General features: G+C 41.5%; 1 protein-coding gene across 11 annotated transcripts in view; it reads left to right on the top strand.

Annotated features, from left to right (window-relative positions):
* The window catches only part of HUWE1 (HECT, UBA and WWE domain containing E3 ubiquitin protein ligase 1), a 428,879-nt gene that overhangs the window by 21,065 nt on the left and 388,779 nt on the right, over positions 1-19,035 (top strand). For 7 of the 11 annotated variants that reach the window (XM_085898284.1, XM_085898278.1, XM_085898279.1 and 4 more), the window contains exons 4-13: positions 1,803-2,009; positions 2,155-2,307; positions 5,116-5,178; positions 5,268-5,345; positions 6,035-6,085; positions 6,189-6,257; positions 6,911-7,010; positions 8,879-8,997; positions 13,559-13,709; positions 14,039-14,166. In XM_085898284.1, the coding sequence (XP_085754410.1) occupies positions 1,803-2,009; positions 2,155-2,307; positions 5,116-5,178; positions 5,268-5,345; positions 6,035-6,085; positions 6,189-6,257; positions 6,911-7,010; positions 8,879-8,997; positions 13,559-13,709; positions 14,039-14,166 (1,119 nt within the window). The remainder of the gene's footprint in view (positions 1-1,802; positions 2,010-2,154; positions 2,308-5,115; positions 5,179-5,267; positions 5,346-6,034; positions 6,086-6,188; positions 6,258-6,910; positions 7,011-8,878; positions 8,998-13,558; positions 13,710-14,038; positions 14,167-19,035) is intronic. The other 4 variants (XM_085898286.1, XM_085898280.1, XM_085898285.1 and 1 more) reach the window with 1 other exon arrangement.

Genomic DNA, 19,035 nt, shown 5'->3' with positions numbered 1-19,035 from the left:
GCTAAAGTACGCTATCATACGTCGTAGTAAGTAGAGTACGTCAAGAAATTTTAAACATGTTCAAAATTTTACGACGTACTTGGCGTATGACACACGTTCCGCATGCGATGGGGATAAGTTTTACACACGATATGTGGATGCTTACACACGTCCACAAAGGCTACTTATAAGCTACTCATAAGTCGAAACACGTCGCGGTAATGTCTTTTTTACGTGAAACTTATTTCTAACTTATGTTTGACGTGCTTTGAACCAATTCTTTACGTAGTCCCAACACACATCGACGTATGTAGACGTATTCCAATGACGTCTTCCGGTCAACAAAAAAAATAAATGAACGTGTTTCTAACTTACAACTGCCATATAAAGACGTGTTCCCAGCGGTTTTGGGAATTGGTATATAAAAATGGTGTTCATAAAAGGGGAACCCAACAGTGTTTTCGAGTCCTTTTTGAGTCGATGTCCATGTCAGTATCAGTATTAGTATTAGTATTAGTAGTAGTTTGTTCATGTTTGGCAGTAGTAGGTGAGTGTGAGGGGGAGGGTGTGGGTTATGATGGATCGTCCTTGCGTTTAACGATTTAACGATTTAAATGATAAACTCAACGATTTAAATGGCTGCATTTCCACTATTGAAAGTAGACGCTTGCGCTCAACAATTGGATTTTTTTTACACTCAACGACTTTTAAACGGTACCACTCAGCTATTTTCATTGTTTACAATGAACGATTTAAATTGCTGTCACTCGCCTTTGTTTTTTGACGCTGGGTTTGGAAATTTGAAGCGTTTCTTCTGAACGTGTTAAAACGCTCAAACTCGACTATTTTAAATAGACGCTGCCGATGGACAATTGGAATCATAGCCAAGCTCGACATCGAAGTGTGAACATCCTCGTCATGCCGAAGAAAAGTTTGAAGAATACTGCAAATAAGTGTCCTGGCCATGGCCGTGGACGCTGACGCAAGGACGATCCATTATACCGACGTCTTTCAGCCTATGAGTAACTTAAAAGTAACGTCTGTCGATGTGTGGCAACGATCGCGTAACGTGCCAACAACACGTTAATCATAGGTTAGAAATAAGTTTCGGGAACGCTAAACATTACCTCGGCGTGTCTCAATTTATGATTGACTTACAAGTAGCATGTGTTGACGTCTCAACGATCGCAGACCGTGCATACAACTTGTGGCCAGCGTAGCGGAACGTGTGAGTCATACGCCGGCATACGTCGTGAAATTTCAAGCATGAAAAAATTTGAGGCCAACCAAAAAGTACAACGTTTAAAGCCAACGTACAACGACGTATGGCAGTGTTTTTCAGCGTGCTCTCAATGTTATCAAAACTTACCCATAACGTATTCAACGTGTGCCAGCGTTTTAGAAAAAAAATTCAAAAATCGGCATACGTTGGCTAAAACGTCAAGGTGTGACCGGGCCTTTAAATTTGGCATACTTAAAGAATTTTAGACGCTGAGTCCAAATCCACTTTTTTCCACGTCGAGGATGTGACACAATTAGTCATTTTTGGCAATTAAAGATACACCGAACATTAAAGCACGATTTTTGACACAGAAATGAAGAATCAAGGTTAGACTGATATGTATGTCAAAGAAAACTCTTGTGAGGTCTTAAAATGATACAATATGTTTATATATTGGAGCTATGTTTTTTGACTATGCGCATTTCTCTTGTAGGAGCCGCTCAAATGATGCAATGTTGACGAGCGAACTTACGCGCTCTGCTCTTGAATGCAAAATGTCCATGCAGCTGTTCCCTCATTTTCATAATGCTCTGTTTTCTAGTGTGAACTCTACCATTGGGTTGACTTGCTGGACCATTTTGATGGCATCTTAGCAGAGGCATGTGGTGCCTCTGAGGGCACCTCCTGGCTACTGGTCTGTGATCTTCCACAGCGAGAGTCTCTTAAAGCTTTGCTCTTGGCTGTCCTCAACTTCACCGCCTTGCTTATAGAATACAGCTTCTCACGACACCTCTACAGCTCCATTGAGGTGAAGCATTTGCAGTTTGCTTTCAGCTATTCCATGGAATATGGAATGTGATGTTTTATTATTATTATTATTTTGGAAGATGGTCTGTTTATACTGTCTTTGAAAGTTAACAAAGTTTCAATGGTGAATGTGCTTTGTTTTCCAGCACCTAACGACGCTCCTTGCCTCGTCGGATATGCAAGTTGTTTTGGCAGTGTTGAATCTGTTGTATGTGTTCAGCAAGCGCTCAAACTACATTACACGTCTGAATTCTGAAAAGCGAGCTCCACTGCTGTCTCGACTACAACATCTAGCTGAGGCATGCTGTCCCTCCCCACTTTTATAAACTCGGTTTGTTTGGCTTGAGTACAAGCATTGAGACTTCTGCAACACCTTACAATGGATGTGCTCAGGACCAGGATCACTAGAAAAGGTTGTGGCAGAATGGTTGCAAAGCAGTTGCTTTAGGTAACATAACTGAGTACAGAGAGCAATACAACCAGAAAGCTATGTCTTGGAATACAATTGCTTGCAACACAGCTCCAGTGATCAGAGGTACTGTTTGGAAATCTGACATGAGGGGATAAGTGGGTTTATAGCCAATGATGGTAATTCAGAAATTATTGCTCATGGAATGTTGACTGGTAGTGTTTAAGGCATTAGTGCCATGTTTAGCTTTTATTGACTTTTCTTTGATAGATGCCTAAAAAAGAATATTACTTGTATTTATGAATCTTGTATTAATTAAGGGATGTTATTTTTAAACCTTTATTTCAGGCATGATCTGAAATGTGAGCATGACCATATCTGGTTTGAAATTGGCATGTACATAATCTAAATTTACATTGGTTGCAAGGAGAAATTTGCTGAGATGTGATTGGCTGTTTGGTGCTTTTGACAGGGAAACGTGAAAAGACAGAGTGATTTTGTCCTACCTGTACATATGTATAACTTCTTTATTGTGAATGATTGCCGTTGCATTGAGGTCAAGTGAAGTGTGCATCGCCACCTATCCTTGTGTTGCTCGTATGCTTGAGCTTCTTGATGTTTATTTGAATCTTGATGGAAAACTTTATTACAATGCATTTCAGAAAGTTGGATCAGGATGTAAAGAGTGGACTGAAATAACTGCTGAGTTCCAATTAAAAGAGATGCAAAACTTTTTCAAGAAAAGTATTTGGTTTATAAAGTGCATGAGTCTAGATTGACGTGTTTCCCCCGTCTCACCACATGCTGCTGCAGAGGCATCTTTGACCATGCCTGCTTTCTTTGGGGGGGGGGGGAGTGGATCGGGGGTTTTGGGATGCGGTGGATGGTGCTGGGGGAAATTTGGGGGAGGTTAGCCAAATATATTTTGTGCTCTGACTAAATACATATTGCACTGTAAATCAGAAGTCGGAACCCAACACATAAATAAAAAGGAACTGAGCACAAATTTATATTTATTTTAAATTATTGGTTAGAGCTGGATGGCAAAGACAACACAACATCAAAAACGAATGGAAATTTGAACTGCCATCCTGAGAGCTTTCCTTGGACTTCTGGCTGGGTTTTCACATCATATATTTCCTTTTGCCCATGTCTTAATGTCAATCTTGATTAATGAAGTCAACTTAAGTATAAATTGGTGCTGATAAATGCATTGAAGTCGTGTGTGTGTGTGTGTGTGTGTGTGTGTGTGTGTGTGTGTGTGTGTGTGTGTGTGTGTGTGTGTGTGTGTGTGTGTGTGTGTGTGTGTGTGTGTGTGTGTGTGTGTGTGTGTGTGTGTGTGTGTGTGTGTGTGTGTGTAAAAATATATATTTTATGCATGCATACACACCACATGGCTGGATTTGTTCAAGAAAATTTGAAGATGTTTTGGTCACAAATATACATTTGTGCCATTATAATATGATGGAGAATGGATTGGGGGAGTAAATTATTCGCTCACCTGAATGTAGTTCCGATGAGCTTGTGGGATGGTGCGTCGTCAGTTTGTCTGTCCGTCCACAAACACTTGCAACTTCTCTGAAACCACCACAACCTTCATAACCCAGGATGCACCAAAGTTTGTTCATGACATAAAAAGAAAAATAATCGGGGTCTGAGGAGGTCGACGGAATGGAGTTCATGGTTTGGGGGGTGGGATGGGAGGTTGGCTCCCCAAAATCGGTATTTGCTTTCTTCTCAGAAACAACACAAACAATTCTAATGAAACTTGACAACCTTCATCACCAGTGATGTACCAAAGTTTGTTGACACCATTAAAAATGGGGTTCTGAGGGAGTCTATGGGAGGTTGCCCCCCAAAATATGAATTTGCTTTCTTTTCGAAAACCATACACACACTTTTGATGAAATTTGACCACAACCTTCATCACTCATGATGTACCAAAGTTTGTTTACTGCATTAAAAAAAAATCCAAAGGTATTTACTTTCTTAAATATTTTGTGGTTATCCATGCCTACTCGTAATCCCTGTTAAAAAAAAAAATCCGATCGCAACGAGGTGAGCACCCAGTGGTATTGTCCCTATTTTTAATCTCTGCCTCGTGAGACTGAAAATGCCAAGCCTTTATATTTATCACAAGATGCACAAATAGAAAGAGGAAGAAACTAGTTTGATTTGGTTGTCTGAAGTGGGTGGCAACACAGGCAGGTACCTACAGCTATTTGAGCAATGTGTAGAGTGGGGATGCAAGTGGCTTGTATGGATGTGTCCATAGGACAATTATTATTATTATTATTATTATTATTATTATTATTATTATTATTGTTTTTTAAAAAATCCTTGAGGAAATGTATATGCAAGGTGTGCCAAAAACAAAATGCAAGTTTCAAATCATTAAGGCAGGCCATCCTGCTCTTTCTCTTGTGTGCAAGTAAGACCATAGGTTTGGTGGTAGTGAATTATTTTCATCAGGATGTCTCAGCCAAAGGCTGACAGATATTGTGCCAGAAATTTGAAAGTGCAGAATGCTCTAATTTGGGAATTTTAATTTTCTCACCTACAGCAACAATCACACCCAATTGGTTTTACATAAGGAGCTGAACAAAATTATTTGTGTTGAGATCCAACAGTAAACAATTTCTTTTTTTTTTCTTTTTTTAGCATGAAAATCGGTCTGACCGTCTTGTTTTCATTTCAGAGCTGGGGTGGAAAAGAAAATGGCTTTGGTTTGGCGGAGTGCTGTCAAGACCTTCCACTTTCGGTATGCATGCACCTGTGTAGCTTCCCTTGGATTGTCCTTTTTGAAATAGCCAAATTAAACTTGACAAACTTTTTCTCAATTTTCTGCAGAAATTTCCACTGAGCGCAACCACACTTCATTTTGAGTTTTACACCGAGATTGGTCCCGAAGGAAAGGCTGATAAAAAAGTAAGTGTTTATTCACTGTGGCTTTTAATTTTAATTTGTTGTTTATGGCTCTTTCTGTCTGAGATCCAAAATGTTGAACTATTTTGTGTATCATTATCCCCACTCTTTTTGAAAATACTTTTGATATTGTAATTGGCTCCTGTCTGTCTGTCACGCTCTCTCCTCCTAAACAGTTGTGCATGAATTCACCATACTTGATGGTTATGATCACTACATGGCAGAAAGGTGTAAGAGCATTGTCATTTAGGCTCCACCCCTTGCGGCGGGGTCAAAAGGGTCACATACCAAAAATTGAAATTACGGGCACATTTTTTTTGTGAGAAATTTTAAAATGAATCTGTAGATGTAATTAACATTGGGGGATGCATGAAATATGTAACAATTTTTTTTGGATTTGATCCCTGGTTCATGCATGCCTCAGGGGGTGGGACGTCAGATCACAGGGGTCAAAACGGAAAAATTTTTATACTCAAAATTTCGTATTTGGTTATTCCTGGTGAGTTTTTGCTATCTTTCAATTTTTCTCTGGGTGGGAAGCATGGGGATTTGCGATGGTATGCCATCGGCTTTGCTCGAGTTGTTTGATACCACTTTGTGAGTTGCTTAAAATATTCAATGGTGTTTATCATTTGCAAGGTGAGTGCTTGAAACTGAAAATGCTGTTTTATTTTTCTTCTTTTCTATTGCAGGTTTCTCCAAATAATACTTTGCATTACATACATATTGAGCAACTGGACAAGGTATTTGCTCTGACCCAAGTATAGCTTGTAGTTGGCATGGACATAGAGATATTTCACTTGCATTTATCAAACCCTCTTCTTTCCTTTCCTCATTCACTTTCAGATTTCAGAAATTCCATCGGAAATAATGGAGTCCCTGACTAAAATGTATAGCATTCCCAAGGATAAGCAGGTGAGACTTGGTTTTTAAAGATTTTTTATTTAAAAAAAACTTTTTTGCATGAAGGTTTTAATGTAAACAATTAAATATGATGAAAACAGACCTTGTCACAGTGGCAGCACATTTGTCTAAAAATTATTTTATCAACCTATCTGCTTGACAATGTGATCAAGTCATGGAATGGTACGTTCCATTTTTATCCCCCGCCGCGTGGCGGAAGGGGGATATTGTTGTCGTCCGGCTGTCCGTCCGTCCGTCTGGGCGTCAACATTTATAGCTGTGAGTGCGATAACTCTTAAACTGTTCCCCATATCGATTTGAAATTTGGATCACATGTACTACCTGAAAAGGAAGAACCCTATTGATTTTGGGCGTGGCCGGATCCAAGATGGCCAACTGTGCGGCCATCTTGAAAAAAATGTTTTTTGTAATAAATGGAAAACCGCTTATCTGATTTCAATTATTTTTGGTTACTACGTTCCTCACCCCTGGGGAACTTTTTTGAGATGATGACCAAATGGTGTCTTGTTTCCAATTCACCTCCCTCATCTGGAATATGTATGACCTTTTTCATTCAATGGTGGGCGATTCCCCATCTCTGATGGTATATTTATTTATATATTTGCGTGCTGGTAGCTTTAAAATGCTGTTTTGGTCTTTTGCAGATGCTGCTTTTCACACACGTACGTCTTGCCCATGGTTTTTCAAATCACAAGAAAAGATTGCAGGCTGTCCAAGCTCGCCTCCATGCCATTTCGATTCTTGGTGCGAAGCCTACACCTTTTCCATTTACTTCTTCCTCTGTCGTTGTATTGGCTTGTCTCGTTGCTTAAAGAGCAGGTTTTGGGTTGCTGATGACTGCGTGATTCGAACGTTGTAAGCACATTAATAATCATTGGGCAATTATTTTCTTGCATTTGAAACTCAAAATATGCTAAAATTAACTTTTAAGTCAAAAAATTTGTCAGTGATCCAAAAACAGTCCGGAAGTTACCGAAGATGCTATGACGTCACGTTCTCCGAAAATTTCATGAACATTCGGAAACAGCGTGTGAAAATGGCGCGATGCGAATCGGAGAGCGATTTCAGCGGTGATGAAATTGAGCGTTTTCATTCCAATATTGCCGAGGATGAGTCGGAGGGTGATGGTAATTTATACTATGGAGTTTCTGGCCCTGAGCCATATAAATTTGAGCCACTTGCAAGTGCAAGAAAACGGCCTATTTCGTGTACAAGTGGCAGGACTGACTGCCAGCTCAGGGAGGACGGAAACCTCCCGTGGAGCAGAAGGGCGAAAGCTTGCTTGATCTTGATTTTCAGTACGAATACAGACCGTGAAAGCATGGCCTCGCGATCCTTTTGACTTTTTGGGTTTTAAGCAAGAGGTGTCAGAAAAGTTACCACAGAGATAACTGGCTTGTGGCGGCCAAGCGTCAATAGCGACGATGCTTTGTGATCCTTTGATGTCGGCTCTTCCTATCATTGCGAAGCAGAATTCGCCAAGCGTTGGATTGTTCACCCACTAATAGGGAATGTGAGCTCGCAAGAATAAGGTAAGTTTGGTGCAATTTGAGCTTTTATTCGTCGAGTTATGAATGTTTCAATTTAAGGGTGCCTGGCACGTATGGCTGCGGGCGCACAAAGATATTGTTTAAAAGGCAGGGAAAATTCGCCTGTTTTGTTTGTACAAATCTTATCCACTGCCAGCGAATGTTTGATTCCTTCGGGAATCGGTGGGAGCGATTACCCGTTTTCCAGCCATTTTCGCAAAATATGACGACACATACGAGGCATGATGTACAAATATCCAAATAACTTTGTTCTACAATAATTCAAAATAAAAAAAGGAGAATATAGACAGTTGCAAGCTCAAAAAAAATGAAAGAACAGCCCACTCAACTGGACACTTCTTCAATGAAAGAGTGAGCTTCCGCTTTGTTTTGGAGAACGTGACGGAACCATCCATATTTGGCACGCGGCTGTTTTTTTCAACAGCCTCGAGAAATAACTTCGGAGTTAAATTTCATTAATTTACCCAATAGTTAGGCAACCACAATAGTTTGCATCAAACTATTTAATGCACATATAATCATATTGATAAATTTTCAGAACATGTTTGGTGACCCGCAACCTGCTCTTTAATGTGGATTGAAAATTTGCATGAGTTGTTGTTTTGAAGAAAAAAGGAATAAAAATAAAAGTAAGTTGAGGTTAAGATTAGAAGATTGCAAAAATGTTCCTTACCAGAGCAGGTGGGGGGTGGGGGGCGGGGCAACAGTGACTGCATGGAGGTGGGGAGCAAGTGACTGTGTAGGGTTGGGAGAGGGGGCAACTGCAAACGAGCAGATTGGATTTTCTGAAGAGGAGAAGAATGCTATTTAAAATTGCAGCTCTCCAGCTTTGTCTCACCGTTTCCCTTCACAACCCAATCTGTAGCTGAAAGAGGACTTTGTTCTCGACGTATGCCAACTCGTGATGCCTCCCTTGGTGTGAGATGGTGTGAATTGAGGAAGTAGTTTCCTCGTTCACTGTTGTCGGCTATTCTGTAGAGGGCAGAAATGGGATACATTTTCTGTGTTGTGCTTGTTTTGAGGTACCGATTTGATGCTGATGTTGCTCTTGCTTCCTTGCAGTGTATTCTAATGCGTTACAAGAATCTACAAATAGCATTTTGTACAATGGCTTGATAGAGGAGCTCGTGGATGTTTTGCAAATTCCTGGGAAGCAGCTCATGGTGAGTCTTGCAAATAAGGTAAGAAAAACCGGCAGCTGTGTTCAAAAATTAGATTGATGCACTTTTCTCTGAGCTCGTATGTTGGCCAGACACTTAGTTCCTCATTGATTTTCTGCATGTTTATTTTCTGATCTGTGGTTGTGTGTGATCATGTGAAGATGTTATTTTGACAATGCTTCTGCACTTTTGTGCTCTTTTGTTTATCATTGCATTTCTTGTTTGCCTTTGAGCAGCAAAAAAGTGGGGAATCGGACTGCTGCACGATCACACAATATACCGTTTCATTTGTTTCCATATAATCTACACCTTAACACGTGAAACGTTTGTTTGAATACATGACTTTGATGTGGTTATGCTCTTCAGTGAAGTGCCTTTTTGTCCGTGTATAATTTTATTCCCTCCTTTTCTTCCTTACCCCATCCACACCCTTGGCCACAACTTTGATAATCACATCTTATTGATTATACATATTATTAATTAATTGAAGTATTGAAAAGGGTAGGTGGACAAGAAAGGGGTTTTCCTCCTTTTGGTAAAAATATGAGGTTTCACTTTCATTGTATTGGTCGTGTTGATTTATTATTTTTATTTTACCAGCTTTTTAATTATTGTGGTGTAATGCTTTTAGTTTCCTGTAATTAGTGGATTGGATTTCTGGAATTTGCTGCTGCCCTGTTTTCCTGAGGGTTAATGCAGTTGCTATTGATTTTGTGAGGTGAAGAATCTCCACAGGGTAATTATTAGTGATTCACAACCCAGAAAGGGAATTTTTTGATCGTTGGTGAATTTTTAAGTGTGTAAAATTCCATATATCTTGGCAAGAAATATTGTATGTAAAGGATTTGTGCTCACTATAACTATGACCTGTTAATTTTTTTTTTCTTTCTTTAATAACTGAATTGTAGCAAAATCTATGCTCAGCTACATTTCCCATTTGTAATTTAACTTTGGATTTTCCACCTGAGCCAATTTCTCATGATTGTGTGATTCAAGCTTCAAATCTCATATTCTCATATTATCTTTTCATGACTTTTATTTTTTTTTATTTGAAATGTTTTTTTTAATTTTAATAGGAATTTAGGTAATGAATTTTTTTTTTGCTATTTTCTAAAAATTCATTTAAAGGACCATTTTATAGTCGACTGATTTACAGTATAGTACCATGTAAACCTGCACTAACAAACGTCCAAAAAGAAAAAAGTAGAACTTATTCCAGAATGGCCAGGACTAATGGAGTTCCAGATAAATAATATTTCTTGTTTATGGATGTTTATTAAATATATATTTTTTAAACTAAAATTATTTAAATGGATGTCATTGTTGTAACATTGTACCCAAACCATAAGGGCTGCCGCACACGAGGGTGGTCCTTCGTTAGGGGGTAAATTTTCGAATTCATTTATTTTAAGCTCCAACCCCCAGAATTCGTTGGAATAGTCGAGAAAACTCTTCTGGTGTTTTTATTTCAAATTCCAACATTTACCTCTCCCTCATCGACCTTGAAGTGTAGCCTCAGTTTCTCGGGGCGGCTGACATTAGAATGACTTATCGACCTGTGCTGAACTTGCGTCCTCTGCTGGACCATGTGGACAAGGACTGGTTCCAGAGCACCCTCATCAACCACAAGGGCATTCGGGATGACTACCAGGAGCTGCTGGAATTGACTGTGATCTTCCTCGGCCAGGTTCCCCCACGAGGAGTAAGGTTCCTAGCCCCCGGACCCATGCACCACGTAAGGTGGATGTCCAAAGCCTTCTACACACTGAAGGTGTGGATGTTCCGGAGCCAATTCAAGCTCGCAGCGAGGGAGGAGAAGGGCCTGTTGGAAATCGCCGTCTTCGTCAGTCGCCTGTACACGAAAGCCTGGACACTGGCTCCGGAGGCCGCAGCTGCCCCTCGACACGACCTGCAACTGCTGAAGGATTTGACGACTTACGTGGGCAAGGCAGCTCTGACCAAGCTGCAAGGGCACCTGTGGTACCTCTCAGAGGAGCTTGTCGCTCTGGCGTTCTTTGACCCCTTGCTCACGGTGGAGGAGAAGAGGCAAATACTCACCTCACTTCACACCACGGTGGGAGATGAATCTCCAGCGAAGCGCCCAAAGCTGTCCAGCCAAGACGTCTCAGGACTCCAACTGCAAGACATGGCATCAACCAACACGTGACGGTTCTTCCAGAAGCTGCGCCTGGAAGACTGCTTCCTCGCCACCGATCCCGTGACCTGGCTGCAGCGGGAAGACTTCCGGACAGCGGCGGCCTTGTGTGCAGGGGATAGCGGTCATCAACGATAACGCGGAGCGAGGAGTTGCCCTCATCCAGGAATACAACCGAATGCTAACTCAGGATAATGAGCAACTGCAATTTCTCCTCCAAGTTGTCTCTCGTCATCGCGCAGAGTTCCCGGACTCCAGAAAGAAGACCGTGGCTGCTGGTGTGGCGGCCCAGCAGGAGCAGGAGCACTAAGTCGGACGGGCCTCGGAGCCTTGTGGGACATTTTGCTGAAGATTTTTGTTATAGTTTAATCCATTTAACTGTGTAATGAGGTAACCATTTATAAAATACTGTATGTTGTGTGTTACAAGCTTTCATTTTGGGAATAAATGGCACAAATATTTTTTCAAGGATTGTTGTTTTTATTCCTCAGGGTGAAACTTCAAGGTCGATGAGGGAGGGGTAAATGTTGTCCGATTGGAAAAACAGTTCACAGGAGAGTTTTCTCGACTATTCCAATGAATCCCGGGGGTTGAGCTTAGAAAATCCGAAGTTGAGGAATAATATAAGGACCACCCTACCGCACACTCACCAACGTAATACAACAAGATTGTTGGTGACAGCTTAGTCGGCGATAGTTTTTGATAATTGTGTAATGTGTGATTGTTGACAATCGACGTTGACAAATTTTTCAGGTGTGTCGACGACGAGCCTAAAAGTTGAACATGTTGAATTTTATGATGAGTTATGAGTGACAATTGTGCGTCGTGTCGTGTGCGGTAGTCTCCGACAAAACAAGATTTTGCAAGAGTCACCGACGACCTTGTGTCGTCGCATTGATGTTGCGGTGGTCTTAATGGCTTGCCGTAATAGCCCTAATAACCCTATCCTCTCCCCCCATTAATTTTGTGTATTTGGACTTGCCTTATGTAGTCAAAGGCAGATGCCATGTTGGATGTGGACGTGATGAGGGAACACAATTTGATCCATTTGTATATTTATTGTTGTGAATCTAATATATAACTTGCAAAGCCCACCCATCGCTTTGCTGACAGACCAATTGGTCCTCCTGTTTGCCAAAAATTTTGGGCGAGCAGGAGAAAGAAAGTAAGACAAATTTACCTGTGCATAGAGTGCTTTAACCCCTATTTCCCACCCCCTCCATCCTCACGTCTTGCCTTCCCTTTTCTATTGAAGCAATGCCCCGCTATTTGCGGCATTTTCCAGGAACCTATCCCCTGCAAATAGCGGTGTCTGATGGTATTCTGCTGTATTTGAAGTGAAAATGATGTGCTGTTAAAATCTACAGCTTGGAATTGAACCATATAATCATTTTGCTTCGATCTGGTATATTTGTAATGGAGAAGCTGCCTGCTTTAGTGTAGTTCGATCCTTTTGTGAAATATCAGGAATGAGATGTTCACTTTCTTAAAATACAAAGACAAGATAATTTGTAAATTTAGCTTGAGAATTGCCATTTCCTTTATTTTTATGCTTCTGTGAGGAAATCGCCAGAGGCATTATGCTTTCTTGTTGTCCATCCATCCGTGTCTGTGATGGGTTTTCGTTACTGCAATAATGTAAGAACGGCTGAAGGGATCCAAGTCAAACTTGGTACAAGCATGTATAATGATATAAAGATTGAGTCAAGAGGTCAGAGGTCCTGTTTGGTAAAAATTCTGTTGACACGATTGTGACCAAACTTGGTGAAAGTATGTATAAACCCCCGTCAGTATGTCCATCCATGATAGATTGTTATTAAAAAGTCAAGGGTCAGAGGTCGCATTAAAACTCCTGTTGATGAAATACCATTGGCAATGGGATTTGAACAAAACTTAATCCATGTACCATGATGCATATGTACAGGTTAGATATGTTTAAGTTTTTTAGATTAGATATTTTTGAGATTGGCTATATTGAGGTTTTATGTCAAAGTTAAAGTAAGAGTAAAGACTTAATGTGGGTGTAGGCATATCGGTCGACATCGTGATGTCAAATTGTCTATTTAAATATTTTTTTGTTCAGTCCTGTTTTCATGTCAAAATTTGTTCTTGTAGAAGGATTGCTGTTGCTTCACGATCTCTTGTTCCAAATTTTTTTTTTTTTTTTGCTTTGGGAAGCTACAGAAGAATATCCACCATTCTTAAGATGGCCTGCACAGTTCATGTGCTTGCAACTCCATCGCAATGACTCTGGTTCAGCGGTAAAGCTTTTACCCCTGTAACCGAGAGGCCCTTTGGTTTGGTTCCTGGTTTAAGTGTAGTTTATCCATATTCACTGCATGTGGGAATTTATTCCTGTTTAAGGAAATATAGATGTTCAGAACACAATGTGAATTAAAAAAAAAAAAAAAAAATTTCTTTCGACAGGACATCAAAGCAGCATCCTTGAGGACCTTAACATCTATCGTACATCTAGAGCGCACGCCGAAGCCGAGCAGCATCATCGATTGCACTGGTGTGGCGTCCTACCATGGTTTCTTGCCTGTGCTCGTTCGCAACTGTATCCAAGCCATGATAGGTTTGTGGTTGTCACTTTTATTCCATTGCTTTTTGATTTGGTAAGAGTAAGCCTCAGAGTGAGACATAAATGTAAGCAAAGACAACTGTTATTTTCCAAATGTACTTAGTTGTCATTTGCCTTTCATTGAAGATTAAAAAAGGTACTGTTTTTGTAGTTCCACAGGGCTTTCCTCATCTGCTCTTATTTTGGGTCGATTTATCTTTTTCAAATATATGTTATTCAGACATTACATTGCTTTTAATATAATATTTATCCTAACCCATTCTTTTCACCCTTATCTACTGCTCTTCCCACCCTTTAATCTCTTCCACCTTTCACTCATTTAGATCCTTCTCTGGAACCTTTCCCTCATCAGTTTGCGACTGCCCTCTTTTCATTTCTCTACCACCTGGCCAGCTATGATGCAGGTGGAGAAGCCCTAGTTTCTTGTGGAATGATGGAAGCTCTGCTCAAGGTGTGGACTTGGCGTTCGCCATTTTGCTGTGGTCCTAAATAAAGTATGTGAAAGTTTTACATTGCTGTAGCCTTGCTTCATATCAATGATTGGCAGAAACTCTGAATAAGCAGTGAACCTTTGAAAGATTTTTCAGGTTATTCCTCAAAGTTCTGCTTTTGGCCTTTTGCCTTGTTATGCATTTCACCTTGATTTCTTCTCCAACAATGTTTAATCACTTTAACTGATTGACCATGAGTCATTACTTCTGACGAAATTAAACAAAGCTTTGTTTGGACAAGTCTTGTCTCCAATGACAAGTTCATGCTAAACCTGTACAGAGATGTCGACATTTTCATTCACCACTCTTGTGGAGAATAAAAATCTCCACAAGCCAGGCAGTCAAATGTGCTAAAGTTTGTGTGATTTACAAAGATTAAAAAACGTTGCGTTTTCACCTTCTCCTCAAAGGAAAAATATACTCCCTGACAAATTTATGGAAGCAGAGAAAACAAAAATGTAGGTTGTCCTGATTGGCGTACGTCCCATAGATACGTGGTGCAGTTGTAATATGACTGGTATGTTTGTGTGCGTTTTTGGGGGTGATTCCCAAAAATGTTGTTCTGGTCGTGCAGTTAGTCCGGTTGCCTGGTTCGAATCTGACTAGTCATCTCAATGCGACCGTAACAGTCAGCTGAGTCGGTGGTCCCAGGCCACATTACAGCCTTTCCACTTCCGATACCTTATCCATTGGACCGTCTAACCAGCCAAATGTTGCACCTTTTGGGACCATATGCCTCATTCCCAATTATGGCCGAGTGCCGAGAGGTGCACGGTACGGTCTGCGTATGTGGTGTTGCGTGCTGTGGCCAATTATTCCTTCAACAGGCCTTTCTTTAATCTTCAAAGAGAACCAAGGTAGCCAGAATTCACCCCTTGACCCAGTATCTAATAAATAAGATTAATTGGATGTCTGCTTGTCTGCCTGTCTGTCGGTCTTCGCATTTTTTGCAAGGATTGCTGGACCGACAACCACCAAATTTGGCACACCTCCCAAGTCCGATCCAGTGATTCTCCTAAGGATGTTTTCATCCAGCACCTGAGTCTTTAAAAATCACTTTTCTGGCTTTTTCATTTATATGCAATCTCATTGGTTAACACGCGTCACGTGACATAACACGGCCAAAGGCCTGCACACCTAATTAGTCGAGCTGTGTCGACCACCCATTGGATCACTACACAGCTGGCTTGACTCCACACACAATTGGAACCTAACTGGATAAAAATACACGTTCACCGTTTTAGTGCTGCGGGAAGCCAAACTTATCTGCTACGGTAAGTGGTGTACAGTGTGTTCCGATTCACAATCGCCACACCATCCATTCCCATCCCTTGAAGATGTATATATCTCATAAATAAGATTCATCGGATGCCCGTTTGTCCCGTCGTGCTTTTAGCAAGGACCGCTGGATCGACAACCTCCAAATTTGGCACACAGACCAAGTCCAACCCGGGGTTGTCCTCGATGTATTTTCATCATCTACCTCAGCCTTTAAAGACCCCAAAGAACCATAAGACCTCAGACCCAAAACACCCCAAAGACCTGTAAAATGTGAAGACCTCAAAAACACTTAAGACCGTTGAAGACCCCTTTACCCACTGGTGTTCTGGCTCTCCTGCTCCCCACAGTTTTCCCCATCCCCACCCTGTCATTTCGCTTGTCCCATTCTCAGCCCTGCCGGCTCTCCAGCTTCTCCCACTTCTGAATTAACCCCACCCCCCCCAACCTGGGCAACGCCTGGTAACCGAGCAATTACTGAATAAAAACAAGTCTGGAGACTGCGATTGTTCAGGAGCAATGTACACAGTTCGCCTTTTTTATTTTTTGACCTTCGAGGGGACGCCACGGGCAAACTGGCGGGAATCGGGAAAAATGTAAATGATGAAAGTTGTAGTACTCGAAGAGCACTACAGACATGCGCCACTTAACGACGGGGTTACGTTCTGAGAAACGCGTCGTTAAGCGACGTCGTCGTTGTGCAAACATCATTTTTTTTTTTTCGTTTTCGAACATCGTACTTACACAAACTTACACACCTAGGCTATATGGTGTAGCCTATTGCTCCTCGGATACAAACCTGTACAGCATGTTACTGTACTGAATACTGTCGGCAATTGTAACACATATCCAAGAGAGACGGAAGACACGTTACATTTACCTTTGTGCTGTTCATGACGGCCATCGGTGTTGTTAGCAGCAGCTTACAATCTCCTCTCGCATCGATTATAGAAAGGTGAATAATTAGCGTTTGGATTTTATAAATACATAATCATTGCATCGATGTTATAATTTACAAATGAAGAAACGAGCACCTGTCAAATGTGATTATATATTTTCGGAACAGTGCGATTGTTTTAACAACATAAAAAGCTTCACTAAAAATAAATTTGTGTTTTAATGTCGACTAAGAACAACGATTTATTCGCGGAATTCTTCAATTCAAAGGTAATTTACTTTCTAGAAGGTAAACGTAGAAACATTGGTTCAGTTTGAAAGCCGATTTCCTTGAATCCCGATTTAGCACGATCCTGTTTTTTTTTTTCGCGATGACATTTTATGGACCTCAACGATTGCATTATAACAGGGCCACACTGTCGTTTATTATCATTATGAGGTATTATGTACTGTACAGTGTACATAATTGTATGTGCTGTTTTTATACGAGGCGACATCACTCGGCGATAGGAATTTTTCAGTTCCATTTATTTTTTATTTTTTTTTCAGAGCTGGCAGATCCCTCGTATATGCGATCCGTCGTTGCCCGGAACGTCGTTAAGCAGCGCATGACTGTACTTGCATACCAACTTTCATTCGAAACAGTTGAAAACCCTCGGAGCTCGATGCCCGATTTATTGATTTTTTTTTTTTTTTTTGACATTTTCTAAGTTCGTGAGCTTGGGACGAAAATGAAAAATCGAGCTCCGTGGGGCTATGCAGGTGCCATTGGGCTAACCAAATGATGAAACTCCTGCCAGATTCGACAAACCCCCTCGGAGATGTAACTTAATCGGCTACCCCCTAAAAACACGTTTTTTGGGCGTGGCTCCGCCCATAATGGGTGCAGCATGCCCATTATCAGGAAAACACAACTTGATCATGATGTAAACCTCCCACCCAAATTTTATCAGGCTCGAACCAAAAGCCACTGAGCTATGCTCGGGACAGACAGATAGACCGACACACACCCATAACGAATATAGTGGTCACTTACTGACTCGTGAACCAACAATGATCACTGAGAGGGATTACACGAAGCAATACAAGAACAAACTAGAAGAGCACATGGGAGAGCACATACCCCCGTCCGGATTTGGATCAGCACCAAAATCGAATTGATTTGTCCTTGTCACACACCCAAACCGTCCACCATGTTTCGTCCAAATGCTTCCATAACCTTTTGAGATATCATGCCACAAATATTTTTTGGCCCAACATTTCAGAGTTGAAGAATCACTTAAATTTTAGTTTCCGGATCTTCACCAAAATGTAATCAATTTAGCCTCGTTTCACACCCAACATGCCCACCAAATTTCTAAATTTGTCCACAACTTTAAGTCTGGCGCCGACGAGTCTGGCATTTCCCTCAGGCCGACTGGAAGGGATTTCAAGCAGCCTTCAAACCTCAAGACTGGTCTTCCATCTCTTCTTTCTCTGATATCAACTCATCCTGGGAATTCCTTCAAAGAAATTTGCTCTCTCATGCACAGATTTATCCCATCTCGTCTTTAGTTGTCCGACCCTTCCTCCCACCCATGGTACACTGAAGCTTTTGGTGAGGCAGTTGTCCTGGAACAACTTGCCTTCGCCTCATGGAAATCCAGCTGAGGGTAATCTCAGTTCCTTCCACAAAGCTTGGAACAAGTGTATGTCTACCCTTAGGAGAGCCAGGAAACAACATCTTTCTAATCTCCTGTCTGAATTCTCAAACCTGTCTCCCTCCTCCAAATCCTGGTGGCATCGAGTTAAGTCTGTTTGTGGTGTATGTTCCACCTTCATCCCCTCGCTTAACCTCAAATGGCCGCACAGCTGACGCTGCATGCGAAAAGGCTGAATGCTTAAACTGTGTTTGCTTCCAAATCTCGTTTCCCAAACCCATCGCTTGTTGTACCCACCTTACCCAGTTGCACCCTGCTGTTCCTGAACTCTGTCCTTTTCTTCTGACAAAGTGGAGATTTTGCTGTCAAACCTCGACTGATTCTGCAACCGGTCCAGACGGCATCAGCCCACATGTACTAAAAACCTGCTCTGCTGCTCGTGCTCACCCTCCCTCTGTCAATTCACGCTCTCATTAGCTCAAAGTCATCTGCCATCTGTTTGGAAATCAGCAAACATTACTGTTCTGCATAAAAAATGGTAGAAAAACGTATCCCTGCAACTACAGACCAATCTGCATTTTCCAAATCAGCAAGGTTATGGCATCCATCATCACTTCTGACATTAAATCCTTCCTCTTCTCCAATGGCCTAATTAAAAACCACTCCGTGGGAGTATCTCCTGTGCAGCTGCCCTTCGCAGGCAGCTCACCGGATGACGTGATTGGGGCAAAGTCTTTGGGACCCCAATCTTTGATGATGGGAGGGAAACCACGGGTTAATCTTCTTGGGTCAGATGGTGGTAGTGTGTGTCAGGGTGTTGCTGAGGTGTCGTCCACCAGACGACGGTCTCCTTGGGTTAACCTGAGTGGGTCACTTCGGATGGGTGCCTGGAATGCCCTATCCCTAAGAGAAGATGATCACCTGTCTGTTATCATCTGAGCTCAAGCGTTTGGACATCGGTGTTGCCACACTGAGGTTTGGAGACCGGATTGCGGAGAGATCATTGGGGGTGGT

The sequence above is a fragment of the Eptatretus burgeri genome, chromosome 10, assembly GCF_056783735.1.
Source record: "Eptatretus burgeri isolate ZD-2024b chromosome 10, Ebu_testis_v1, whole genome shotgun sequence".
NCBI lineage: Eukaryota > Metazoa > Chordata > Myxini > Myxiniformes > Myxinidae > Eptatretus > Eptatretus burgeri.
The sequence above is the reverse complement of the archived record's forward strand: the minus strand, read 5'-3'. Positions and strand labels throughout refer to the sequence as shown.